The sequence below is a fragment of the Bubalus bubalis genome, chromosome 13 (assembly GCF_019923935.1).
Source record: "Bubalus bubalis isolate 160015118507 breed Murrah chromosome 13, NDDB_SH_1, whole genome shotgun sequence".
Lineage (NCBI taxonomy): Eukaryota > Metazoa > Chordata > Mammalia > Artiodactyla > Bovidae > Bubalus > Bubalus bubalis.
In genome coordinates, this window is record NC_059169.1 from 42,241,854 (window position 1) to 42,267,670 (window position 25,817).

The following is a 25,817-nucleotide window of genomic DNA, read 5'->3' on the forward strand; positions in this document are numbered from 1 at the left end:
GATTATCTACTATTGACAGAAAAAAACTGATTTTCCTATGGAGAAAATATAACATTTTTAGAAGCAAGGAACAATCTAAGTCTTGAAAGGTGTCACTGTATGGGATGGCAATTTTTAGATTTCAAGACAATGAAGTCCAGAGCTGTCAGGGTATTCAGCATTTAATTTCCTCAGCATTTAATTTCCTCTGCCATCTTTAATTTACCTCATATTAGGGCGTCCCAGGTGGCATAGTAGCAAAGAATCTGCCTGCCAATGCAGGAGACTCAAGAGACGTGGGTTCAGTCCCTGGGTTGGGAAGATCCCCTGGAGGAGGAAATGGCAACCCATGCCAGTATTCTTGCCTGGAAAATCCCCTGGACAGAGGAGCCTGGTGGGCTACAGTCAGTGGGGCGGGGGTGGTGGGGGAAGGGTCACAATGAATTGAACATGACTGAGCAACTTGTACACATATGGCCACAACTTACATTGTATTCCTTTGCTATTAAAAACCTGCATTTTATTAGTGTTCCGTAAACAGACGTGACTGGGAAATTGGTGAAGGAATGAAGTAGAATATTTTGATCCGACTGGGAAAATAATTATTTTTTTAAATACCAGGTAAGTGTGATCATCAGCCTTGACCTTCAGCTCAGATATGTCCCTGAAAATAACACATTAGGGTTCAAAGAAAGCTTAGAGATGGCACTTTAAATGTCACAGCATGTTAACTTATAAAAAGGGAGTAGTTAATGGCTTTTAAATTGCATATATTTGTATCAGATTATGTGGACACGGAGGGGTTGTATGAGGTGTTGACTGAAGTGTTGCGTTTGGTGTGCCAGTGACAACTGCTTTGTCAACCACAAAGATTATTAACGATAAAGTCAGTATTTTCAAAAACATTTTGAGATAGTGCCGAGAAGATGGTGCAAATCACCTAAACTTTTGCATATGATAAGTTTGCAGGAAGAAAGCCTGGCTTACTGCAAGATAGAGATACCCTAAAACATTTTACTTTGCTCATTAAATTTCCAAAGTACCGACAGTGTAGCAGGCTTGTCACCAGTCAAGCAAACGATCTCTGCCTTGAAGGAGCTTGGAGGGCATTGAGTGGGACTAGCACACACACCGGCAGGTGTAGTAAGTGGGAGCAATTACAAGATGTACAGTCATCCAGGCACTCAGTAATTGTAAAGACATTACTGACCCAGGGATTTCTGCAGAAATGACCGCCTGTGGCCAGCAATATGTTATGTAAGTGAATATAGAAACACTCCAGGTAACAAAAGATGGATCTCTGGTCAATAAGTTGATAAAATGATTGTTCCCATTTCCTGGGACTGAGGAAAACATCCATATAGTGTGGCAGAACTTGTTTCAGTCAGGAAAAGCCATGAGTGAACTAAGCCTAGAGTGCCAGTCAGCAAGCCTTGTCCACAAAGGCCAGTCGTATCAGCCTCCACCAGCCAGGTGCTTTGTGTCACTCCACCCTTCTGCTCTTTCAGAGAGAAAGCAGCCATGGACTGCTTTCTGTTTATGTAAACAGATGAGCATGGCTACTTTCCAACCTTATTTACACATAGGGAAATTTAAATTTCATAATTTTCATGTGTTTAACAAAATTGATTTCCACGTGGCACCTCTCCCAACCATTTAAAGATTCTTTGCTCATGGGCCATGGTCTCCCTGCGATTGAGGAAAAATGTTTCAGGTTAAAACAAGGCTACACTGACCTCATATATCTCTTTCCAGATTTCTTCTCTTGTGCCTCTTATAAGGAAGACCTAATTCAGGCTCTAGTCCCTATTGAGTAGCTCAAAATGACCAGAAACCTTATTTTCGCCTTTGAAGCCTTTTCCTTGATAATCTAAGATGCTTCAAATGCCATTTCTTATGGTAAGCAACATAAATATTTCATTTAAAAGGCCCTGTTGGATAAAGACTATTATCCCCATGTAACAAACAGGTGAGAGGTTGATAGAGGTTTATGGCCTATTTCGGGTAATAAGTGACAGAGGGGGGACTTGAATTCAAGTTATAATCACAGCTACATTTTTTTCCCACCTTGTGCTATTAAAAAAGCACAACCAAGGAAGTCCTACTCCTGGGATTCTAGAATTCCTCTTATGTACGATTGTTTTAAGTTTCCATGACCCCCTGGAGAAGGGAATGGCAGCCCACTTCAGTATTCTTGCCTGGGAAATCACATTGACGGGAGCCTGGCAGGCTACAGTCCATGTGGTTGCAAAGAGTCGGACAGGACTGAGCCACACACGTTAAAGCCTGTGACTGAGGACTCGACTTCCTAGCACTAATTAGCAGTGGAACTGGTGGCTGATGGCTTTAATGGTTAGAGTACTGAGGGGAGGATAAGGCAGGTACACAGCAAGAAATAAGCCTTGCAGTCTGGCAGGAAGTTTACAAGGTGCACAGGAGGAAGGGAGGATGTGACACGATGAGAGGATGTCTTTATTTCCTAGGGCTACATGTGAATTATTATTCCTTAAATGAGACATTTTTTAAGAGGTGATTTGTAAAATCTGGGTATGCATTCTCCAAAGGTAAAGAATATTTAGTCTGAAACTGAATACAAAGTTTGTAAGTTCCCTTCTTAATTAGATTTATTCCTTTCACAAAGGTTACAAATTTGAATTCATCTGTATATTCACATACTTTTATGTAAAATAAAACGTAGCACCTCCACAGTTCAACATCTTCCCAGACTAACGCTAAATCAGTACTGTCAGTAAGGCTCACTAAGCAGCAGTTCATTGACCCTGTAGGACTGAAGCAAAGTTATCACTCAAGTTTTTATTAAACACATCACTCAATGTCAATATAAAAATATTTATTGATAATAAAATGAACCTGTACTGAAGTAACTTGTTGAAAGTTCCAGGAGCTTTTCTGTTGTTTCTGTGTCACTGAATTAAGCCCTTGATTTTTCACATTAAGGAGGGAAAGAAAAAAGCTCAGCATGTTAGTTGAAGCAGTTTTTTCCCCAATCATGATCACATTATTGATCCCAGCATAAAAAATATGAGGAGCTGTCCAGTGATAGTCTTTGGTTCTGAGAGAGGTATCCTAAGGACTGCTGCATTGAGGCAGGTTTGAAGTTTTCATCCAACACCTTTGCATTGAGTGGTCTTGCTGTGAAAAAAGAAATACCTTATTTTCAGTTTAAACAGGACCATTAAAAGATACAACAATTATGTGAACTGTCTTTAAAACCTAGATGCAAATCTTCTTATGCACTCTAGAGGGATAGTGAAGACATATTTTGTTACAAATCAATGTTATGTATCATAAAAGCACTTCCTGTATCTTAATGCTTGCTTGCTCTTAAATGGACAACTAGTATCCCACACCTCATGACAAAATGGAGGAAAGGTAAAATAGTGTATTAAATTGGCATATAAAAATCAGATTCTCCTGATTAGTGCCTAAAGTTATAATGGAATTCTTCAGATATGAATACAGTTGTCCCCAGTATTGATAGGGAATTGGTTCCAGGACCCCCAAGGATACCACAATCTGTGGATAGTCAAGTTCCTTATATGAAAGGGCATAGCACTGATATTTACATATAAACATCCTCTCATATTTTAAATCATCTCTAATCTACTTATAATACCTAATACAGTATAAATACTATGTAAATAGTGGCAAATACAATATAAGTTCCATGTAAGTAGTTGGCATATGGCAAATTCGTTTTGCTTTTGGAACTTTCTGGAGTTTTCTTCCCTTGAATATTTTTGATCTGAGGTTGGCTGCATTAGCGGATGTGGAACTGGCAGATAATACGGAGGGTGTCCTGTATATAGTCATAGCTGTCCTCTCTGGAGGTTCAGTGAATGTCCATGTCAACAGTGTACTTTTGTATAAATACTCAGCTTTTTAGATACATATATCTTACCTCTGAAGGCTCGGGTTTTAAGAGTCCTTACCTTTGCCTGTTCTTAATTGATGTGGAATCTCTCAATTGTACTATTTCCCTCTCTAATAATCAAAACTCTTTATGTTTAGCTTTGAGACAATATTAGGCAAAAAGGTCCGCCTCCCTCCTATTTGACACACTCTCCTCCTGCTGCCCTGTAGCTTAAAGGAACTGATTTCAGCCCCAGTTCCAAAGTAGCATTAGCTCCCCGACCCCGCCAACCCCAACCTCTTATGCTTCCTCATAGCAGAGGAGTGGTCTGAAGCACTTTCTCCTGCTGTTCAATGAAGACAGGATGAGGCATAAGGATGATAGTTGAGTTTTAAGCAAAATGGGGAAAAGAAACAGGCTAACAATAGTCACATTTAGTAAAATACTTATAAACTACAACCATTTCAAACTTGCTCTATGTTTTTTCCATACCTTTGTATTAAACACTCGAGATTTATTCTCGACTTCCAAGGTTTGTGCATCACTTTCTTTGCAGTAACTTTCTGCTCCAACTGTATCCATAATATTGCTTCCACAATTCTGTGTATTATAGCCACTATCCATCTGCCAGGAATGAGGAGAGAGAAAAACCACCACAGATAACACCGCAAACTAATTCACTTAACCACAAAATTTTCAGAAACTTATGTTTAAGTAAATTTATTTTAGAATATTTATATAAAATGTTATATATATAAGATATGGCTTATATAAGTAAATATAAAGACCATTTAAAAACATTAAAATAAATCACTTTATATCATTCACAACTGAACACTACAAGTAATATTTAATATTGATTATATTGAATTTTAAAAGCAATATATAAACATAAAAGGTAGTTCTACATAACTGTTCTTCAAAGTAGTTACTACAGTTCCTTCTAATAAAATACATCTTGTAATTTTCTTTAAAATCAGTGAACAAGGCACCAAGAACATACTTTTCTGTTACTCGGTGCTCACACCCGGTGGATGAAAATAAAAATTACAATCAACTTGCAATTTATTTACTAAGCTTGTCTCTAAAGGTTCACTTGCATCTCTAAATAAAATTTACCTAAAAGGCATGCTACTTTTAAGAGGATTCAAAACAACACACATTTTTTAAAGATGGCCTATACTCTAACCTACTGTTTAAATAAAAAAATCTTACCTTCATAATAATACCATGTATATATAATAGCTCTAGATGTTAGTTCAACTTTTCATTTTAATTAAAACTGTAGCATTCTACAACACATTGTTACATCCCAAAAGAGCAAAAGAAAAAAAGGGACTCTAGCAAACTTCAATTTTGGTACAAATAGGACAAATATTTATTTTGTGAGGGCCTAAAAAAGCACCAGGCCCCATATGGTACTCAGTGTAATATTCTCATTTTCTCCTTGCAACACCCTATTAAGTGCACAGATGAGGAGACTGAGGCCCCCCTGCCTCTGTCCACTCACTGCACACACTGCACTTAACTGCACAGTGCTGAGCGCCTAACAACAACCCACAAGGCAGTCATCTTGCACTTAACCCTCTGACACGCCAGCTATGATCAGCTAAGGGAAAACTACATTTGCCCCCAGCACCAACATCAGAATAGCCTAGAAAGTCCATTCTATCATCATAAGAAAAATGTCTCCAGTTTTCAGGGATGGATGCACGTTCACTCCTTGGAGTCACCTTTCATCTGAACAAAACCCTTGTGATGTAGGGAGGATGGTACACAGGGCATCTGCCCCACTCTCTAGGAAGGAAAGGATTCACAGGTGCCCAAAAGGTGACATGGTGGCTGACCCCTCCCTTGCCCCCGCCAGCTCCCATCTAAGCCTCTACTAATGTCAGTGCCTACTGTGTGCCAACAGATGACACAGGTCATCTCACCACTCCCCACAGGCCTCAGGAGAGGCAACACGGTATTTCAAACTCTGGAAAGCCAATGTGACTGAAACAGAGAAGGAAGGGAAACAAAACAAAGCTGGAGAGTAAAGCCAAGGCCAGACCACGCAATGCTTTGCCAGCCACGCTACAGATTTCTGAATTAATGCCAAGGCCAAAACAAGCAACAATAACAAAAAAAAAGCTTAGAAATTAAAAGATGCAGAAATAAAAACTCAATAGAAGGGTTATTATATAAAGTTGAGCAAATTTCCCCAAAATTAGAACAAAAGGGAGTTAAAAAACAGTGAAAAGATTTGTTTAGAGAATCAAAAGGACTTCTGAAGAGAAGAGTGAAAATCGAAGATAATATTCAAGAAAAGATCCAAGAAGTGAAGGGCAAGCGTTTACAGATCACAAGGAACTGAGTGCCCAGTACAAATGATGAAAAGGAACCCACACCAAAGAATCACTGCAATTTCAGGACCCTTTACTCCAGAAAGGGGTAAAATGAGACCAGTGCAAAAAGGTGAAGCACTCAAACGGTTTCAGGTCTTTCACCAGCAACACTGAGAATAGAATCAACCAAACAACGCTGTCAAAGCCTGAAGGGCAATTATTTCCAAATTCTCAAATGTGACAGAATAAAGACAAATCCAGCAGAAGTGCAGTTATCTTGAAAAACGGACTTTTCCTCAGAAAGCTACTGGAAAATGTGTTTCAGTCAAGCGAGAAGCAAGCCTGGAAAAAGAACAGGGCACAGAACATGGGAGAGGTTGAGGAAATTCTCAGGATGAAGGGATACTCCAGGAATACAGCTGTGTTCCATGCCTGGAGGCCAACCTGTCACAACAAAACAAGTCAAAAGGCCCTGAGAAACATGGCCGTTTTTTAATATTAGGAGCTGCCTCTGGTTGGAAGTAAAGAATGTATGAAAATGTTTTTAAACTACAAAATTTCCTGCTATCAGATAAAGGCCAAAAGGTAAAGCTGAAACTGACTGGTAGATACCACAGACAGAAAGAACTATGTTCTAGCTTCTAAGGAAGGAGACTTGTAAAGGGGAGAGCAGTCCTCTAAGATAGGCTCGGACATCCCTGCACGTACTCAGGGAGACAGTGGATGGCAATTTAGCAGTAAGATAGGCTCCCAATGGGTGGTTGGACTGGATGATTAATTTGTATGTCTATGAAAGTATTTTCTAGTGCTTCTATAAGAGTTCTGAAAGAAAGGAAGAAAAAAAGAGAGCAAAAAAGTTAATGATACTTTTAAGACTAAGTTTGACCTGATGTGCTTCTTTATTTAGGAACCAAATTCAGAAGTTGGAATATATAAAGGTGATTCTAGTGTATTTTTCTGAGCAACAATCCTAGAAGTTAGGATAGACAATATAGGCATAAAATATGAGCAAAGCAGTATAGGTAATTTGAAGTCGTTTAAAAATCCCTCCATGAGTTTTAAACTTTATCATGTCAAAACCGACAGCACTATAGCATTATAGAGTTGTGAGGATTAGATAGATTGGTATAAAGAGGCTGGAAGAGTGTCTGGCACAGTGGAAGACTGTGTAAGTATTAACTATTACTATGGATCAGTATTAACTTAAAGAATGTGGACTCTAAAGCCAGACTGCCAGGATTGGAATCCTGGCTTGACCACTTACTAACTACAAAGGCAATTTACTGATCCTCTCTGACCCTCAGTTTCCTCATCTGTAAAATGGGGACAATGGTACATCTATTTCATTGGATTATTAAGAAGGTTAAACAAAGTTAACACATGTAAAGTATTTGAAATAATGCCTGGTATATTTTAAGAGCTACGTAAGTGTTAGACATTGTTACTATGAAATTGGATATAGAATTGCCTGACTATTTTAAAGTTCTTTCAAAACTCCCAACTCAAAGAATATGGCAATTAATGAAACAAATGTCTTTCTGAAAGGAAGCTGCTAGCTGTGAACTGTATTTGTCAAATGAATCATGCCTTCCTGATATTTGATACTACAAAATTGGAAATGTATGATTAAATGAAAAATGGTGGTTATAAATCACGTTTTTTAAAAGTACAAAAAAAAAAACAATACATAAAATTATTCTCAACTATGTCTTCTCCCTAAATCATATAAAAGAAAAACCAAAACTATTGTATTTTTAGAATACAAAGCTATACCACAAACTGAATTCCTTTGGAACTAGCTCCACAGGAAAGAAAGGTGAACCCTGAGAAGTTGCCAGACTCTAGCAGTTATCTGGGAGAAGGAAATGGCAACCCACTCCAGTGTTCTTGCCTGGAGAATCCCAGGGACAGGGGAGCCTCGTGGGCTGCCGTCTCTGGGGTCGCACAGAGTCGAACATGACTGAAGCAACTTAGCAGCAGCAGCAGCAGTTATCTGCTCTTTTTTCCTACTCCAAAGAATTATCAGTGAATATGATTATTAAATATGCATCACCAGGCCAAAAAAAACAACCCTCTTGATATCATCTAGTGCTGATTCAAGAAAACAATATATAATGCTGTAGGTTTCACATTTAGCCTATTTCTCTCTCTCTCTCTCTTTCTTTTTTTGGCCATGACCCAGGCATGTCCAATCTTAGCTGCTGGCCAGGGATCAAACCCACCCCACCTACAGTGGAAGCCAGGAGTCTTAACCACGGGAAGGCTAGGTCCCAAACCCATTTTCTTTCTTACTATAATCTTATGAAGGAAAGGCTAGAGAATACCAAGGAAGCAAGGAAAGGACTCTAGAACATTCAAACGCCTTACCTGAATGTTACTGCTTTCACAGGGAAGGACACTGCTTTCTGCGAGAGGTGACAAGCACATGTGAGAGTTTTCAATACTGAAAGCAATCCCGCTCACGGAATCTGTCACGGGTAAATTCCCATTATGAACTGGCTCCTTAATCCAGGTGGTCTCATCGGCCATCTCGATGGGATCGACCATGTCCACAGTGTTATTCTTCTTCTCACTCTCCACATCCTGCAGCAGTTCCAGTTCTTTCTCAGAAGCTCCAGACTGGCTCTGGGTAATAGACATGGCGGTCACCACCAAGTGTGCGCCGCACGGAGACGTGTCACCGCCCAACTGCGGCAGGTGCACTCCAGCCATGCCCATGGCTGGGGCTGAGGCGTCTGTGGAAGGAACAGCTGCCTGGTCTTCTTCATCTTCACTACGAGCCTCAAGAGTGCAAGGGACTCGAATCAGTGAAGTCCGATACTGGGCACCTCCTCTGCACATCTCCAGTCTCATAGGAGACCAATTTTTAATTGGTGAGCAGCCATCTATGTAAGGACTTCTGATATATGGATTGGTAATCCCATTACAATTGGTTCCAGATGAAGCATCAGGAGAATGAAAAGCAAACTTCCTTTGTTCTAAAAGATAGGGAGGGGAAAAAAAATAGATGGGGAAGGAAAAGTCACCCCATGTGATATGGAAAAGCCATTACTAAATGGTTATCACTACAGTCCACGACAGCAAAACCGATGTCTCTAACAGTGGTGGTGTTTCCTAAAGTGAAATTTTGGTGTCAAAAATAACAGCACAAACAAATGTGTATCCATAGGCAGGGCGAGGCTCTTCAAACTCTGGTGCTTTCCCTTTTGTAGTTAAAATATTTTATTCCCTGAAAATCATTTCCTCACAAACATATTGTTACAGCAATGCTGTTCAAATCCAAGATATAGAACAAACCAGCTGACAGCTGCAAAATAACCTGGTGAATGAAATATGTAATAATCTGTTTGTCTTTAGGTAAAATACTACCCATGCTTGCATGCTAAGTTGCTTGAGTGCTAAGTCACTTCAGTCGTGTCGACTCTGTGCAACTCTATGGACGGTACCCCCCAGGCTCCTCTGTCCATGGGGATTCTCCAGGCAAGAATACTGGAGTGGGTTGCCATGCCCTCCTCCAGGGGATCTTCCCAACCTAGGGATTCAACTTGTGCCTCTTATGGCTCCTGCATTGGCAGACGGGGTCTTTACCACTAGTGCCACCTGGGAAGCCCCAGGTGGGCGCTGTAAGCAACATTAAAAGGCAAACAAAAGATTGCACAACAATGTCTGCAAAAATAAAGAGCTTAACAATGGTAAATGAGACTATAAAAAATGAAACCAACTTATCTCTACAACTGCCATCTTTCTTTGATTCTGCTTGTAAGATATTTGATATAAGTAATGCTAATCTAATTACGTGTATCTGACATGAGAGCAAAACCTTGCTGAGAATTTCAGTCTTTGAAAGTAAACTGTTTCTTTTGTTAAAAAAAAAAAAAAACAAACCCAGGTTTCTAAATTTCAAAAGGGTTAGAGTCATTTGGAAGTCTGTAGTTAGAACAAGCTAAAAAAAGCCTCTGTAATACTAAAAGTTAATAGTTTTTTACAACACTTCATTAGCTTAATAAAAACAAAAGTTTTAAAAATGGGCAAAGCACATAAACAATCCTCCCAATGGTAAATGAACTCATGAAGTGTTTGGCCACACAAATAATAAAGAGTAGGGAAATTAAAGCAATGAGTGGCCATTTGTTGAACAAAAATTCTGATGTCTGAACTCATAATTCCTTCACCTTCCCAAACAAATGACCAACAAACATTTGGAAAAAATTCTACATTGTAATAAATTAAAGATGCAGAAATTAAAGCAGTAAGAGACCTTTTTATAATGCACCGAATCAACAAACATCATAAAGGATCAAACAATAAAAAACATCAAAAAGAACACTGGGAAGATCAGTGTTGCTAGATGGGGGGAAATAACTTCCTCACACACCACTGATGAAAATTTCAACTGGTGCAACTTCTTAGGAACAAAATTTGACAAAATTCCTCAAGAGCTTAAAAATAGTCATCCCTCTCACCAAATAATTCTACCTCTGAGATTTTAACCTAAAGAAATAAATATATACAATGTATATACAAGGAAAAATTAGAAATAATCTAAATGTTTACCAATGATTAAAAACAAAGGTACATCCGTGAAATGGAATATCATACAGCGATTCAAAATCATGGTTTCAGACAATAATAAATGACCTGGATGACTTATGAATACTTATAATAAAATGCTTTGTGAAAAAAGCAGGATATAGAACTATGTGTGTGTGTGTTCATACATGAGTGGAGATACATATACACATATATATGTACACATATAAGGGGAAGACCAACAAAAATAGTTTTCAGTTTTCTACCTGTATTTACCATGAATAGATTTTTGTAAATTGTGAATGATTTTCAACAAGTGCTGTAATTTTTTTTAAAAGAAACTGATACAGTGTAAAGAGAAATATGTAAATCCCGCCATACGATACTCACCTAAAAACCTTATGCAAACAAATACACTTTTACAAGATATAAATATCTGATTGTGTGTGTGTGCCAAGTCACTTGAGTTGTGTCTGACTCTCTGCGACCCTATGGACTGTAGCTCGTCAGGCTCCTCTGTCCTTCAATCTCTTATGTCTCCTGGATTGACAAATGGGTTCTTTACCACCAGCACCACCTGAGAAGCCCGCATTATCTGATTACCAAAGTCTGAATTACACAGTGGACGGCATTCCAAAACCAACTTATCTCTACAACTGCCATCTTTCTTTGATTCTGCTTGTAAGATATTTGATATAAATAGTGCTAGTCTAATTACGTGTATCTGACATGAGAGCAAAACCTTGCTGAGAATTTCAGTCTTTGAAAGTAAACTGTTCCTTTTGTTAAAAAAAAAAAAAACCCAGGTTTCTAAATTTCAAAAGGGTTAGTAGTCATTTGGAACTCTATAGTTAGAATAAGCGAAAAAAATCCTCTGTAATAATAAACACTGATAATATAAAAATTTTAATTGGGCGTTTTATTACAAGACATACCTGAGAGTGGTGTCTTTCCTATTTGAAACGCAACTGGTGAGAAAGTGGGTGAAGAAATTGGTGAAGGATTGGTGATGCTTCCCAAACTGTATCTTTTTGCACTATCCTGAATAGGGCTAGAAGAAAACTGCCCCTGTGATAAAATTAAATAAACAAAATTACAGGGTTCTCCTCCTTAGCTCTGTTACACCAAGTGATACTTGTCTTTATTTTCAAAACACATTTATAAGCTGAGTTGTATAATTCTGGTTAGTCATCAGAGAGCAAGATGCTACCTTTGCTTTGTGGCAAAAGGCAAGACACCAAAAGGCAGACCCATAGGCACAGAAAATAAGCTTATGGTTACCAAAGGGGAAGGCAGGGAGGGATAAACAAGGAGTTTGGGATGAACACACACACACTACTATATATAAAATAGTTAATCAACAAGGACCTACTGTATAGCACAGGGAACTATACTCGATATTTCGTAATAACTTATATGGGAAAAGAATCTGAAAAAAATAGATACATATGTATGTATAACTGAATCGCTTTGCTGTACACTTGAAACTAACACAACAGTGTAAGTCAGCTATACTTTAATAAGAAGAAAAAAGGTTAAAAAAAAAAAAGTAAAAAAAGACACCAAAAGGCAAGGCATCTTGTGAGGATAGTTAAGAAGACTGTTCCAAAATTTTGAAATAGAATATACTAGACAGACAAAATAAAAATACACCATATTTACACAAACCATTACACTAAGTAAGCAGTTTATGAAAAAAATTAAGTTACTCTACTACTACCAATCTAGTTGTGTTATGCTGAAAATCTTCCATAATTCAGTAAATAACTTACGCTGAAATTTCTTGAGACTCATTTACCTCTAAATACACAGTTGGAGAGTGACCAAAACCATTCCTATACTTAATGACAAAATGTGAACTGGGCTAACCCGCATGAAATAGAAAACCCAACAGACAACGAATCGCTCCTCTTGAGAGCAACAGGAACTTCTAGGTCCAAGATGCCTACAGCCAGCCAACCAGCCACTGTTAATCTACTTCTTACCGAACTCGGGGTCTGCACAGGGCTCCTACACTGCACAGGAGATAACTCTATTGAATAAAAAACCTCAAGTGACGTCTGGGCACCACTACGAGGACTTCTGGGAGAAGCTGGAGGTAAGGAGTCAGAGATACTTCCGTTGCCATCTAAAAAGAGCTTTCTTCTGAGGGATGAAGAACTGAGGTTTCCAGGAGACTGATCTGCAAATTCATCAGCTCTAAAATAGTCACCTACATTTAATATTAACGGAATAAAAGGCAGAGCTAGTCATTCGGAAGAGCAGTTACATTTTACTTGTCTGATTTTTTTTTTTTTTTTAAACAGTTTGTATTATGTTTGAATTTGTTTTTCAAAAAGAGGGCAAAAGTTTAACTGCATAGATGCTGTTTGAAATCCTTTTTTCAGTGTTTCCTTATTAGTATGGGTAGTATCAATAAGATGTGTCTGTGAATAGTTTATGTCTATAGTTAAGTTCATTATGACAAAAAGGCTAATTCAGGCCTTATTAAAGAAAAATTAGAAATTCCAGCATGGTTTCCCCACCTCTTTAAAAAGAGGTATTGCCACAGATCCCCGTTTACAAAAAAGCATTAAAACAAAATCTTTTATTTAAGTTATTAAAGGTTTAAACAAATACAATACTTACCTAATATCTTTTCTAAATTAAAATCCACAGGAAGAGACAGCAATGTCTGGCAAGCAGCTGGAAGCAAGCAGACAAATAAATACAAACACGGTTAAATCAACACAAGCACCTAACATGCAGCTCAGTACGGGCTTCCCCATCAACTGTCTCCCCATGATGCTCCAGCCAAACTTGGTCATTTCCTTTATGCATCCCATTCCATACCATCTTCCCATAGACAGGTTCCCTCACTTTCTAATGCTGATGTAAACCCATAAATGCTAAAAGTTAACTTCTGGTTGTGCTGTTGGCACATGAATCAAAAAAGCAGCCGGCTTAAATTTGGGGACAGATTTCATTACCGAGCGACTTCACTTTCACTTTTGACTTTCATGCATTGGAGAAAGAAATGGCAACCCACTCCAGTGTTCTTGCCTGGAGAATCCCAGGGATGGGGGAGCCTGGTGGGCTGCCGTCTATGGGGTCGCACAGAGTCGGACACGACTGAAGTGACTTACCTTTACCTTTCCCAATATTAACAAAGTTTCAAAAGAATGCCTTCCAAAACCAAAAATCAATCCACAGGCTTTGCACCACAACATAACACACTACTGTCGTTCCTCAAACATGGCCAGATAGATCGATTAATATTCACTGGTGGCTCAGACGGAAAAGTGTCTGCCTGCAATGCGGGAGACCGGGGTTTGATTCCTGGGTTGGGAATATCCCCTGGAGAAGGAAATGGCAATCCACTCCAGCACTCTTGCCTGGAAAATCCCATGGACAGGGGAGCCTGATAGGCTACAGTCCATGGGGTCGCAAAGAGTCGGACACAACTGAGCGACTTCACTTTCACAAGGTCATTTTTCATAAAGCTCACTTATAAAAAGCAAACAATTTCAATTCCAGAGTGAAATGTTATCACATGAACTGAATTTAATATTAAATGTTGCATTAGTATAGAACATATTTATTTTCCAGTTTATATTCATACTCACCATTGCTTTTCTCAGAATGGATGGTCAGCGTTCTTCCAACTGGAGATTCATTATTTGTGTTGATACCTATAAAACATTCTAAGTGAAAAATCTTAAATTTCCTATTCATTTACTTTAGGGTTACTTTTTCCAGAACAAAAAAGATTAAGTGTGGGAGCTTTTATTTTACATTTAAAAAATAAATGCCTGCATATGTAAATATAAAATTTGACAAGCTTCTGTTAAATTTATTTATTTTCCAACTTGGGGGAGCACTAGGATAAGTACGTAAGACTGGAGCACTAGGACTGGAAAAGGTCAGTTTTCATTCCAATCCCAAAGAAAGGCAATGTCAAAGAATGCGCAAACTACCACACAATTGCACTCATCTCACATGGTAGCAAAGTAATGCTCAAAATTCTCCAAGCCAGGCTTCAGCAATATGTGAACCGTGAACTTCCAATGTTCAAGCTGGTTTTATAAAAGGCAGAGGAACCAGAGGTCAAATTGCCAACATCCACTGGATCATCAAAAAAGCAAGAGAGTTCCAGAAAAACATCTATTTCTGCTTTATTGACTATGCCAAAGCCTTTGACTATGTGGATCACAATAAACTGTGGAAAATTCTGAAAGAGATGGGAATACCAGACCACCTGACCTGCCTCTTGAGAAACCTGTATGCAGGTCAGGAAGCAACAGTTAGAACTAGACATGGAACAACAGACTGGTTCCAAATAGGAAAAGGAGTACGTCAAGGCTGTTGTCAGCCTGTTTATTTAATTTATATGCAGAGTACATCATGAGAAATGCTGGGTTGGAAAAAGCACACGCTGGAATCAAGACTGCCGGGAGAAATATCAATAACCTCAGATATGCAGATGACACCACCCTTATGGCAGAAAGTGAAGAACTAAAAAGCCTCTTGATGAAAGTGAAAGAGGAGAGTGAAAAAGTTGGTTTAAAGCTCGACATTCAGAAAACGAAGATCATGGCATCTGGTCCCATCACTTCATGGGAAACAGATGGAGAAACAGTGGACAGTGGCTGACTTTATTTTTCTGGGCTCCAAAATCACTGCAGATGGTGACTGCAGCCATGAAATTAAAAGACCCTTACTCCTTGGAAGTAAAGTTATGACCAACCTAGACAGCATATTAAAAAGCAGAGACATTACTTTGTCAACAAAGGTCTGTCTAATCAAGGCTATGGTTTTTCCAGTGGTCATGTATGGATGTGCGAGTTGGACTGTGCAGAAAGCTGAGCGCCAAAGAATAGATGCTTTTGAACTGTGGTGTTGGAGAAGACTCTTGAGAGTCCCTTGGACTGCAAGGAGATCCAACCAGTCCATCCTAGAGATCAGTCCTGGGTATTCATTGGAAGGACTGATGTTGAAACTGAAATTCCAATACTTTGGCCACCTGATGCAAAGAGCTGACTCATTTGAAAAGACCCTGATGCCGGGAAAGATTTGGGGGAGGAGGAGAAGGGGACGACATAGAATGAGATGGTTGGATGGCATCACTGATTCAATGGACATGGGTTTGGGTGGACCCCAGGAGTTGGTGATGGAGAGGGAGGCCTGGCGTGCTACAGTTCATGGGATCGCAAAGGGTGGGACATGACTGAGCGACTGAACTGAACTGAGGATAAGAATACTAGAGTTGTTTGCCATTCCATTCTCTAGGGTATCTTCCCAACCCAGGGACTGAACCTAGGTCTCCTGCACTGCAGGCAGATTCTTTACCATTTGACCCACCAGGGAATCCCCACAAGGCTAAAACTCAAGGATCACCATAGCAATTAAGGAGGCATCAAAAGATCCTTTTTAAGGGGAGCAGGGTTGGTCTCTATGTCAACCTTAAAAGGTTGGGGACACATGTTAGCTAATGTCAATGTCCTCAAGCAGATCCTCGGCGGCTAGATGCTTTTTCAAAATCGGTATGGACAGGACATCCCTGGTGAGCCAGTGGTTAAGAATCTGCTTGCCAAGGGAGGGAATACCAGTTCAATTTCTGGTCCAGGGATGTTTCCACAAACTGTGGGGCAACTAAGCCTGTGCACCACAACTACTGAGCCTGTGCTCTAGAGCCTGCGAGCCACTACTTGAGCCTAAAGCCCTGGAGCCTGTGCTTAGAGAAGCCACCACAATGAGAAGCCCTCACCCAGCAACTAGACAATAACCCCTGCTTCCTGCAACCAGAGAAAGTCCACGCACGGCAACAAAGACCCAGAGCTGCCATAAATAAATATTTCTTAATGGGCATAAATTATTGGAATTAAAATGCTAGGTCATTTTGACAGAAACTGCAATTTGATCAGTAAAACTGCACTCAGTTTTTTTCCTCCCCTCAAGACAGGAGTCAAAGATACGGTGCACATAATTTTTTTAAAAATATAAAGGTAATGACTAGTATTAAGCTTCTTAAATTGAAAAATCACCAGGTAGTAAATATATGGGTGAATGAGTGAGTGGGTGGATAATTTAAAGTCTCACATTAAAGGTCTACTATCAGAATGGTAAAAGATAAAATAAATAAAATTCTAGATTCAAGTGCCAGTGTGACCTTCTATAAGGCAAAAGTAATAAAGGTGCTTTGCTGCAAAAACCCTATAACATTAGGGTTTTTGGTCTTTAGGCTGGAGTTCAAACACCGTAAGGAGCTTCCCTGGTAGCTCAGAGGGTAAAGAAACTGCCTGTAATGTGGAAGACCCAGGTTCAGTCCTTGGATTGGGAAGGTCTCCTGGAGAAGGGAATGGCTACCTACTCCAGTATTCTTGCCTAGAAAATCCCATGGACAGAGGAGCTTGGCAGGCTACCACCCACAGCTCTCAGACAAGAATCCGACATGACTGAGTGACTAACACTTTCATACTTTTTCACCAAACATCTTAATGGTGTAAATAAAGCCCTTCTAAACCTAACAGTTTTCCTCCAACCAAACATTATTTGAGTAACATAAAAAACAAACAGGCTCTCTTTCTTACCTGTAGGTATTTCTAAAACTCTTTCCTACCTGTTCTTCCCAATTCCCCGACTCTGGCATTATCCCAACACTGTTCAACTGAATAGCAATTGTCTCCTCAGTTGTTTCCTCTAAAAGGACTCCATAACTTTAAGACCACAATCAAATGAGGAAACATACATGGATTTGATTACAACAAAATAAGAATTCCCACACAACCAAAGACATCAAAACAAAAGTAACACATGTGACAGGAGATGACTTGTGAAATGTTTAGAACTAATGGAACTACTAATGTAACTACACAAAGTACCTTAGCAATTAAAGGAAAAAAGAAAAAGACAACTCCAATAAGGATGATTTATAAATAGGGATTTTACCAAAGGAAATAAAAAAGCTGTGAGCATATGAGAAATGAAAATTAAAACAATCATTTAGAATGTCAAACAAACCACTGTTGTTGTTATGTCTCTTCCGTTACACCATAGACTGTAGCCTGCCAAGCTCCTCTGTCCATGCAATTTTCAGGCAAGAATCCTGGAGTGGGTTGCCATTTCCTTCTCCAGCAACCCAGGGATCAAACACATCTCCTGGGTCTCATGCACTGGCAGGTGGATTCATTACCACTGAGCCACCAGGGAAGCCCCAATGCATTAGAACACCACAAATCTGAAAGCCAAGTGTTGGCAGGGATGTAGAGACACGGGGAATCCTAAATACTGCGGTGGGCACGCAGGGTGTGTGGTCATTCTGGAGAGCACTCTAGCTCTGCACAATCAAGTCAGATAAAAACACTGTCTTTAGCTCAGAAATCTTCAGCCTGTGTATACTTTTCTAAGAAATTCTCATTTAAGTCCATAAATAAAACAATAAGTACACTCATCGAAGCACCCTGCTACATACATATTGGTAATAGTAAAAGTTGACAGCATAAAGTCCACATGTACAAACAAAATCATTTTCCCCCGTGACTCACAATTTCCTTTATTATTCTTTAGGTAAACACTGAGCACTTACCACATGCTAAGTATGTGGTCTTGGAGGTATCATCTCATTTAATCTTCCCAACAACCATCATTTCATAGGTAAGGAGAGTGAGGCACAGAACAGCTAAGTAACTCACGTAAAGTCACACAGCTACTAAACTATACTGCTATACAGCACAGCTCAAACTCAGACAGTATTACTCTAGAGAAAGGGTCAGCAAATGATTGCCCATGGGCCAAATCTGTCTTGTTGCCTTTTTCTGTAAATAAAGTTTTACTGGAACACGTCCACACTCATTCATTATGTATCATGAGTGTTGCTTTCATGGTACAGTAGAACTGAGTGGTTGCAGCAGAAACAGTATGGTCTGCAAAGCATAGAATATTTAATAATTGGTCCTTTACAGATAGAGGTTGCCATCCTCTATTCTAAGGTCACCTTTTCCAGGAGAGGTTTTTCTGTGATGATGGAAAAGTTCTGTATCTGGGGCCAACACGGTCGCCACTAGGTGTGGCTACTGGGCACCGGAAATGTGAATGTATGACCAGGAAACCGAACTTCAAATTTTAGTTTATTCAAATTTAAATAGCCACATGTGGCTAATAGCTACTATATGTCAAGAACTATGAAGGGTCTGACAAGTTAGCATGTCAGCGTTCCATGGACACTGGCTGAAGACATAAGGCTTCGGGTCAAAGGACAGAGGACTTCATTATTCTCAGCATAGCAGGCAGCATGAGCTTCATGTTCACATCAGTTCTCTTGGACCATCAATCCTAAGGAAGTGATATGAAACAGCCCTGGCGGATACAGCACACACAGAGGGTCCGTGTCCCCATCAAGGAACCCTGAGCTTAGGAAATCCCATTCTTATAAGCTGCAACCCAACCTGCTCCACAGGGAAACAGTACCACTATTATATCAGACATCAACACAAACCTACCTTCTGCTCCAGTAGGATGACCTATCTCTATTCTCCAAGGATGTTCACAATACAAACATCCTTGAAAAGATAGTTTGGAACAAAACCTGTCCGTGCCACCCTTCATGAGACGTATAGAAATGAGAGACCCACAGAGAACTGAACTGTCTTCCGACACCATCTTGGACAGCACAGCTCCCCTGATCAGCCATAACACTCTGTCATCATGGGCTTGATGACCATACCAAAGAGGCTATGTGTGGTATTTCTAGCATCTTCCTGATTCACATCACTTTAAAACAGGATACTTTAAGTATAAAATGATGTTTAAAAATAAGATCACATAAGAAGGTTGATTCACCTGTTCAAAATCCAACATTAAAAAATTGGGGGCAGGGAACCTAGTATCTATGAAGATGTTACCTTGGATACAGAATTTCAGAGCTGGGAGGGATGTTAACATATAACCATCTTGTTTAACTCCTTGATCTTAGAAATAAAAAACTGAGGCCTAAATTAGGCACTGAAAAAGTTGATCAAGATCACTCCTTCTGGTTTATAATACAGAAGGGCTACAACCCAGGTCCACTGGCTATTGCACGCCACCTTTACTTTGTAACGAATCTGAACTGAGTACAGAATCTGAACTAAGAAATGCTTCGCTTTAAAGCCAGGTTCTGACACCTGATTTCTGTAACCCTGGACAGGCACTCTAACCTTTCAAAAACGAGGTTTTCTCACTTATAAAATGAGGTCAATAACAGCACCTGTCTCATACGAGCTGTTGCAAGAATACTGAAAGCGCTGGACACTGGGCACGTGAAGCGTGAGCGACCCATCTTTCCAATACTGTTGTGTTTTGATAAAGAGCAAGACTAATATTCCCTCTTATACTATGTCCTATTAATGTGTGCTATTCCGAAGAGTAGCAATTCCACTGAAATGAGGGATGTGTATATAAAAGCAATATTTGAACACTGCTCACAACTCAGAGGACAGTGAGAGCAAATAAATATAAGCTAACCATTTCCTGGAGGTAGAAAAACATTTGAAAGATTGTTGCCTTGATCTTCAATTTCCTTATTAACTTTGCAGATAATTGGCTGTATTACATTACCCCAGAGGTCATATAAAATGCCCATTCCTCCTCTACTACTATGAGAAACCAGCAAACTAGCAAAAAACAAAGCAATTTAAGGATTTCATTTAAAAAAAACCAACCTTCAAAATCACTGCAAAAATCATTAACAACTCAGATCTATATCCAATACTATTTCTGCATCTATGGGTCTCTGTAACCATCATTATAACTTGATATTCACGATGATCATGAAAAAAAAATTAAATTCAGAAGAGAATGGATAAAAAAAAAGAACTTTGTAAATTTTAGTCAAGTTTTGAATCCTTACTTTCAAATAGTTAAACCTGGTATCCCAGAAATTTAACTTTATAGCAAGCTTCCTCCCAAAGCAGGTAAACTGATACTTCACTATATATGTTGTTTTACATTCACTGCTTTCTATTTTTATGAGTTTTATTCATACAATTTTTAATACACTCACATTTACTGGAATGATACTCTGAAAGCTGTTTCCCTTCATGATCAGTCCAAGGAGAGGGTACGATGACATCCTTAGTGAAAAACTAGGAGAATTAAAAGTCCTTCAATTAGGCATATGAAATAGGAAAAGGTAGTTGTGCTAAATAACCATCAAACATGCTACATACTGACTTTATAGTTATATTTTAAAATTTAATACTTAAAGCCCAAGTGAGCAAAGGTGAAATGGAAGAAATTTAAAGTATATATAAAGAGAAAGTTTAAAGCTTCAAATCAACCCCTTACATTTGAAATTTGCAAATTAAGCTAAGGGTATTATTCACAAAGAAAATATCTTTCATTTCTCCCCCAATTGTTTTGGAGGGAAGGATGAGGTTGACAAAAGGGAGGATGAAGAGGGAAGGAATAAAGGAAGACAGACGTATATGTGTAAACCAAGAGGAGGTGTACTGGAGCTACCTTGTCCTGACTCTCAAAATCTGATTATTAAATTTTCAGGAATCCTGTGGATCAGTTGTCAAACAAAGACAACATTAAAATTATGTAAACTTAAATAAATTATATTAAAAAATAAAATAAAAACCCAAATCATCGCTTGCTAATTATTTTACTACATGTAACAATATCTATGCTCCTGAGGTTATTTACAGAGTCCCCTACATATGAATGAGTTTTGTTTCAAGAGCAAGTTCTCAGGTCCAATTTGTTTGTAAGTCCAACAAAGTTAGCCTAGGTACCCAACTAACACAGTCATCTATATAGTATCGTGTGGCATAGATTTACAATACTTTTCACACAAATAACACAGAAAAAGCAAATAAAAAAATTAAGAAAACATTTTGAATCTTATAGTATAGTACCTTGGAAAGTACAGTAGTACAACAGCTGGCATACAGGAGCTGACATCAAGTGAAAAGACAAGAAGAGTTACTGACTGGAGGACGGGGAGGAGGTGGGAGAGGGTAGAGCTGAAGGATCGTCAGCAACAGAAGACGGAGGGCAAGCTGCAATTTCACTCATGCCTGACGTTGATGGCACAGGTTCTGGTTAGCAACTTGAAGGTTCGAATGTAGGGGACTTACTGTCTTTTGTATTTGTGTGGTAGAATGCCTGAATATAATGGTGTACCACATACATTTCTTTTCCCATTCAGCGATGTCATAATCACTAAATTGAACTGGCCATGGCTGGAGTATTTGTGCTATGGACAACAGATCACTAACACTCATATTTCCCCCACAGTCAGAGGGCCAGTTGTTATATATTTATCAGCACACCACTGGTCAGGGTACCCTAACAAGTGGAGATAGAGCATTTGGATAAAAGCTGTATTACTCTATTAGGCTTAATTCACTTTATATAGGAATGAAAGAGGAAAGACGTTTATACCAATGCTCTAATACATTATTTTGCCCTCCCATCTCTGTTTTGAAGGTAACACAAAACATTTTCTTTATATTTTGCAATACTTATGACAAAAAACTAATTTCCTGACTAAACTACCTATGAATACATAAAAGACATTAAAAAAAATGGAGGTGGGGAGCAGAGATACAGACAGTTCCCAGAAAAAAAAGGAATATAAAAGACTCACAAACTCATGAAGCAAAGCATAAGTTCACTCAAAATGAAAGAGATGGAAATCCAATAACAAGATAAAAATTTTAAAGTAGTAAGAATAGCATTATTTAAGCAGTTTGCTGACAGCCAGTATTGCAGATAATGAGAATACAGGCAGTATTGTAACATGGCCAGGAGAGCAAATCGGTACAACCTTTAGGGAAGGCAATATGGCAAAATATACCAAAATTGAAAACACAAACCCTCTGATTTAGCAAGTCCATAAAGATATATGTACAAGTGTGTTCATTGCAGAAAAACACTGAACACAACCTACACATCTGTCAACAGGGGCTGGATTTGATTATGATACATTCATACAATGGAATATTATGCTATTTACTAAAAGTCACTATGTGCTGATAATCAAAAATAAAATCTAAGAGATTATTAACCAGAAAAAAGAGGCAAAAGAGTATCAGAATGATGATCCTGCTAAGTCACTTCAGTCGTGTCCGACTCTATGCGACCCCATAGATGGCAGCCCACCAGGCTCCCCTGTCCCTGGGATTCTCCAGGCAAGAACACTGGAGTGGGTTGCCATTTCCTTCTCCAATTCATGAAAATGAAAAGTGAAAGTGAAGTCGCTCATTTGTGTCTGACTCTTTAGCGACCCCATGGACTGTAGCCTACCAAGCTCCTCCATCCATGGGATTTTCCAGGCAAGAGTACTGGAGTGGGGTGCCATTGCCTTCTCCGATGATGATCGTATTTATGTGCAAATATTTAAAGGACATGAGCTATTACATACACAAAATGAATCTGAGAGTATACTTAAGAAATGTTAATGGCAATTATTTTCAAGGATTAAGACAGGGAATGAGAGGCTCTTTGTTTTCATTTTATGTTTTTTCCTTTGCAGTTTGGATTTTTCTGTTTTTAGTATGTGCATGTATTTACTATATTTCACATATATAAACATGAATTTAATCTGCTACTGATATATTAACTTCTGCTACATTAGCCATAGTCTTCACTCTGAATTAATTTTCTGAAGTTTTTTCTGAAATTTCTCTTTAAAATTAAGTTGAGAATTTGAAAGAGGAAGCATGCTTCCCAAAATGTTGGGAAATGGGAAAGAGTCTGAGAATATTCAACTGGGGAGGAATCAGGTGACTGGATTAGAATGAAAATGTTGAAGTTATTAGATAGATTAACAAGTAGATAGTATTTAGCAGGAGTAAAGCTTATGAAACTGTTTCCTAAGAAACAGGCTATATCTGAAATGTGGGGGCTCGCTGAATCTCTGAAGATGCCATAGCTCAAGTCTTTTGGGGTGCAGAAGAATCAAGCATAGCTAACGAACAGAAGAGGGCAGAGGAAGACTAGTAAGGGAAAAAGGAAGGACAAGGCTGCCACGGCCTGAAGACTTTCTGAAAAATAACTAAGACAGACAACCTTTACACTCTAAAGGATTTTAGCAAAAAAGGAAAGCAAAAAGTGAAACATTTAGTTTATTAGCTTTATATAAAAAAAAAAACTTATCTTTGTGATATACTTTTTCTATTTAGCAGTATACTGTATTTCATGAAATATATTCAATGTCTTAAAAATTTAAAGAATTAACAAGAACAAAAGATAAAACTATTCCTGAGGCCAGGCTAGATTTTCAAGGCTTGAAAAAATCCAGCTTTCTCTACTCCAACTTGAAACAATGGTTCATGTTGATCAAAGGCACAAGAAGATAAACTATGCTAGGTCCTGAGAAGGAAAAGATGAATTTTGACCAGAAAAGAATTCAGTCTTGGGGAAGAAAAGCATAAAACCGATTATTACAATGAAAGGCACTGGATCAGCTCAAAAACACTAGTCTTAGGGGAGCTCCGAGGGATACTGGGAACGGACAGACTTGGGGAAGTTGAGACAGGAAAGATGTGAAGGAAGTCTTCCTCTCTTAGAGGTGCTGTGCATGCAGAATGGATGCTTAACTGGCTTCACCATCAGTAATAGTTTCAAGTTACCTCTTCAATGGCTTTTTGTCTTTTGTCTTCCACATCTTTATCTATTCTATGCAGAGATAAAAAAGAAAAATAACCATACCATTACTTCAGCAGACTGAACATTTAAAATAATAACCTTTCAAAGAAATAATTTTCTTCCACGTTAGAAACTGGCAAATGTTAAGCTCATTTTAAAAGAAAAATTGGGATCTTATCACATTTTGTAAATGACAGTATTTGGAGAGTCAGCCTTGTGCTATTAGGCTTACCTGCCCCGCCTTTTCCATTCACAGTTTGAATGGAATATTTTCTAGTAAAAGGCTTGCTGCTGCTGCTGCTGCTAAGTCACGTCAGTCGTGTCCGACTCTGTGAGACCCCATGGGTGGCAGCCCAACAGGCTCCCCGGTCCCGGGGATTCTCCAGGCAAGAACACTGGAGTGGGTTGCCATTTCCTTCTCCAAGGCAGGAAAGTGAAAAGTGAAAGCGAAGTCGCTCAGTCGTGTCTGACTCTTCGCAACCCCATGGACTGCAGCCTACCAGGCTCCTCCGTCCATGGGATTTCCCAGGCAAGAGTACTGGAGTGGGGTGCCATTGCCTTCTCCGAGTAAAAGGCCTACATGGATACAATTTTTAAATTACTATTAACAATAGAAATAAAGTACTTTGAATAAACTGTGCCCTTCAATCACAATTTAAGAAGTATGTCATTCCACAGAAATCTAAAAACTGTCCAAATTCCTTTTCTTCTATTATAGCAAGCTTATCATAGTTGTAATTTTGGAATCAATTCTTACTCTTGACATAAATGAAAAAAAGACTATCATCCTTACAGTTCTAAATAAATTGGCAAAATTATTAATTCTGAAATTAAATATCAACACTATAAAATTTGAAATATAAAACTTTGTCCAAATGAATTCTTTTTTCCCACTTTGATAGAATATGCAATTACAGCACCACAAATTTATTACTTATAAGATTTAATATTGTCAGGTCTCAAGGACAAGGCATATACTTGCCAAGGACTCAGCAGTTAGCCTTGAAGGACCACTTCCTTAATCTTTTCCCAGAGAGAGTATTTGCTACCATGAATAACTCCATAAGACACCTTTTTCTCTCCAAATATTTTTAATCTAATTTGTACCTTAACAAAGCTTATAATAATGTTCAGTTCAGTCGCTCAGTCGTGTCCGACTCTTTGCGACCCCATGAATTGCAGCATGCCAGGACTCCCTGTCCACCACCAACTCCCAGAGTTTAATCAAACTCATGTCCATTGAGGCAGTGATGCCATCTAGCCATCTCATCCTCTGTCGCCCCTTCTCCTCCTGCCCCCGATGTACATGTATTAAAAATTAAAATCAAGTGGATTTATTAATAAAGGAATTGTGAGAAAATAGACTACAGTTAGAATCCAAATATCTCCATTTGAATGGCCATTATGAGACTTGTAACTCAGTGCTCTTCCTCTTATCATGGACATCATTGAGATCTCAGTGCATAAAAACAGTGTACAATATTAGTAAGCTC

At 38.8% G+C, this 25,817-nt stretch overlaps 1 protein-coding gene across 7 annotated transcripts in view; it reads right to left on the minus strand.

Moving 5' to 3' along the window:
• Positions 1-2,815: 2,815 nt before the first annotated feature.
• BORA (BORA aurora kinase A activator) overlaps positions 2,816-25,817 on the minus strand; it is a 28,348-nt gene continuing 5,346 nt past the window's right edge. For 6 of the 7 annotated variants that reach the window (XM_025262753.2, XM_025262758.2, XM_044927260.1 and 3 more), the window contains 10 exons: positions 24,309-24,354; positions 20,729-20,810; positions 14,316-14,381; positions 13,339-13,395; positions 12,696-12,922; positions 12,083-12,139; positions 11,646-11,778; positions 8,548-9,158; positions 4,346-4,477; positions 2,816-3,132 (listed from right to left, as the gene is read on the minus strand). In XM_025262753.2, the coding sequence (XP_025118538.2) occupies positions 3,067-3,132; positions 4,346-4,477; positions 8,548-9,158; positions 11,646-11,778; positions 12,083-12,139; positions 12,696-12,922; positions 13,339-13,395; positions 14,316-14,381; positions 20,729-20,810; positions 24,309-24,354 (1,477 nt within the window). In that variant the 3' untranslated portion in view covers positions 2,816-3,066. The remainder of the gene's footprint in view (positions 3,133-4,345; positions 4,478-8,547; positions 9,159-11,645; positions 11,779-12,082; positions 12,140-12,695; positions 12,923-13,338; positions 13,396-14,315; positions 14,382-20,728; positions 20,811-24,308; positions 24,355-25,817) is intronic. The other variant, XM_025262754.2, reaches the window with a different exon arrangement.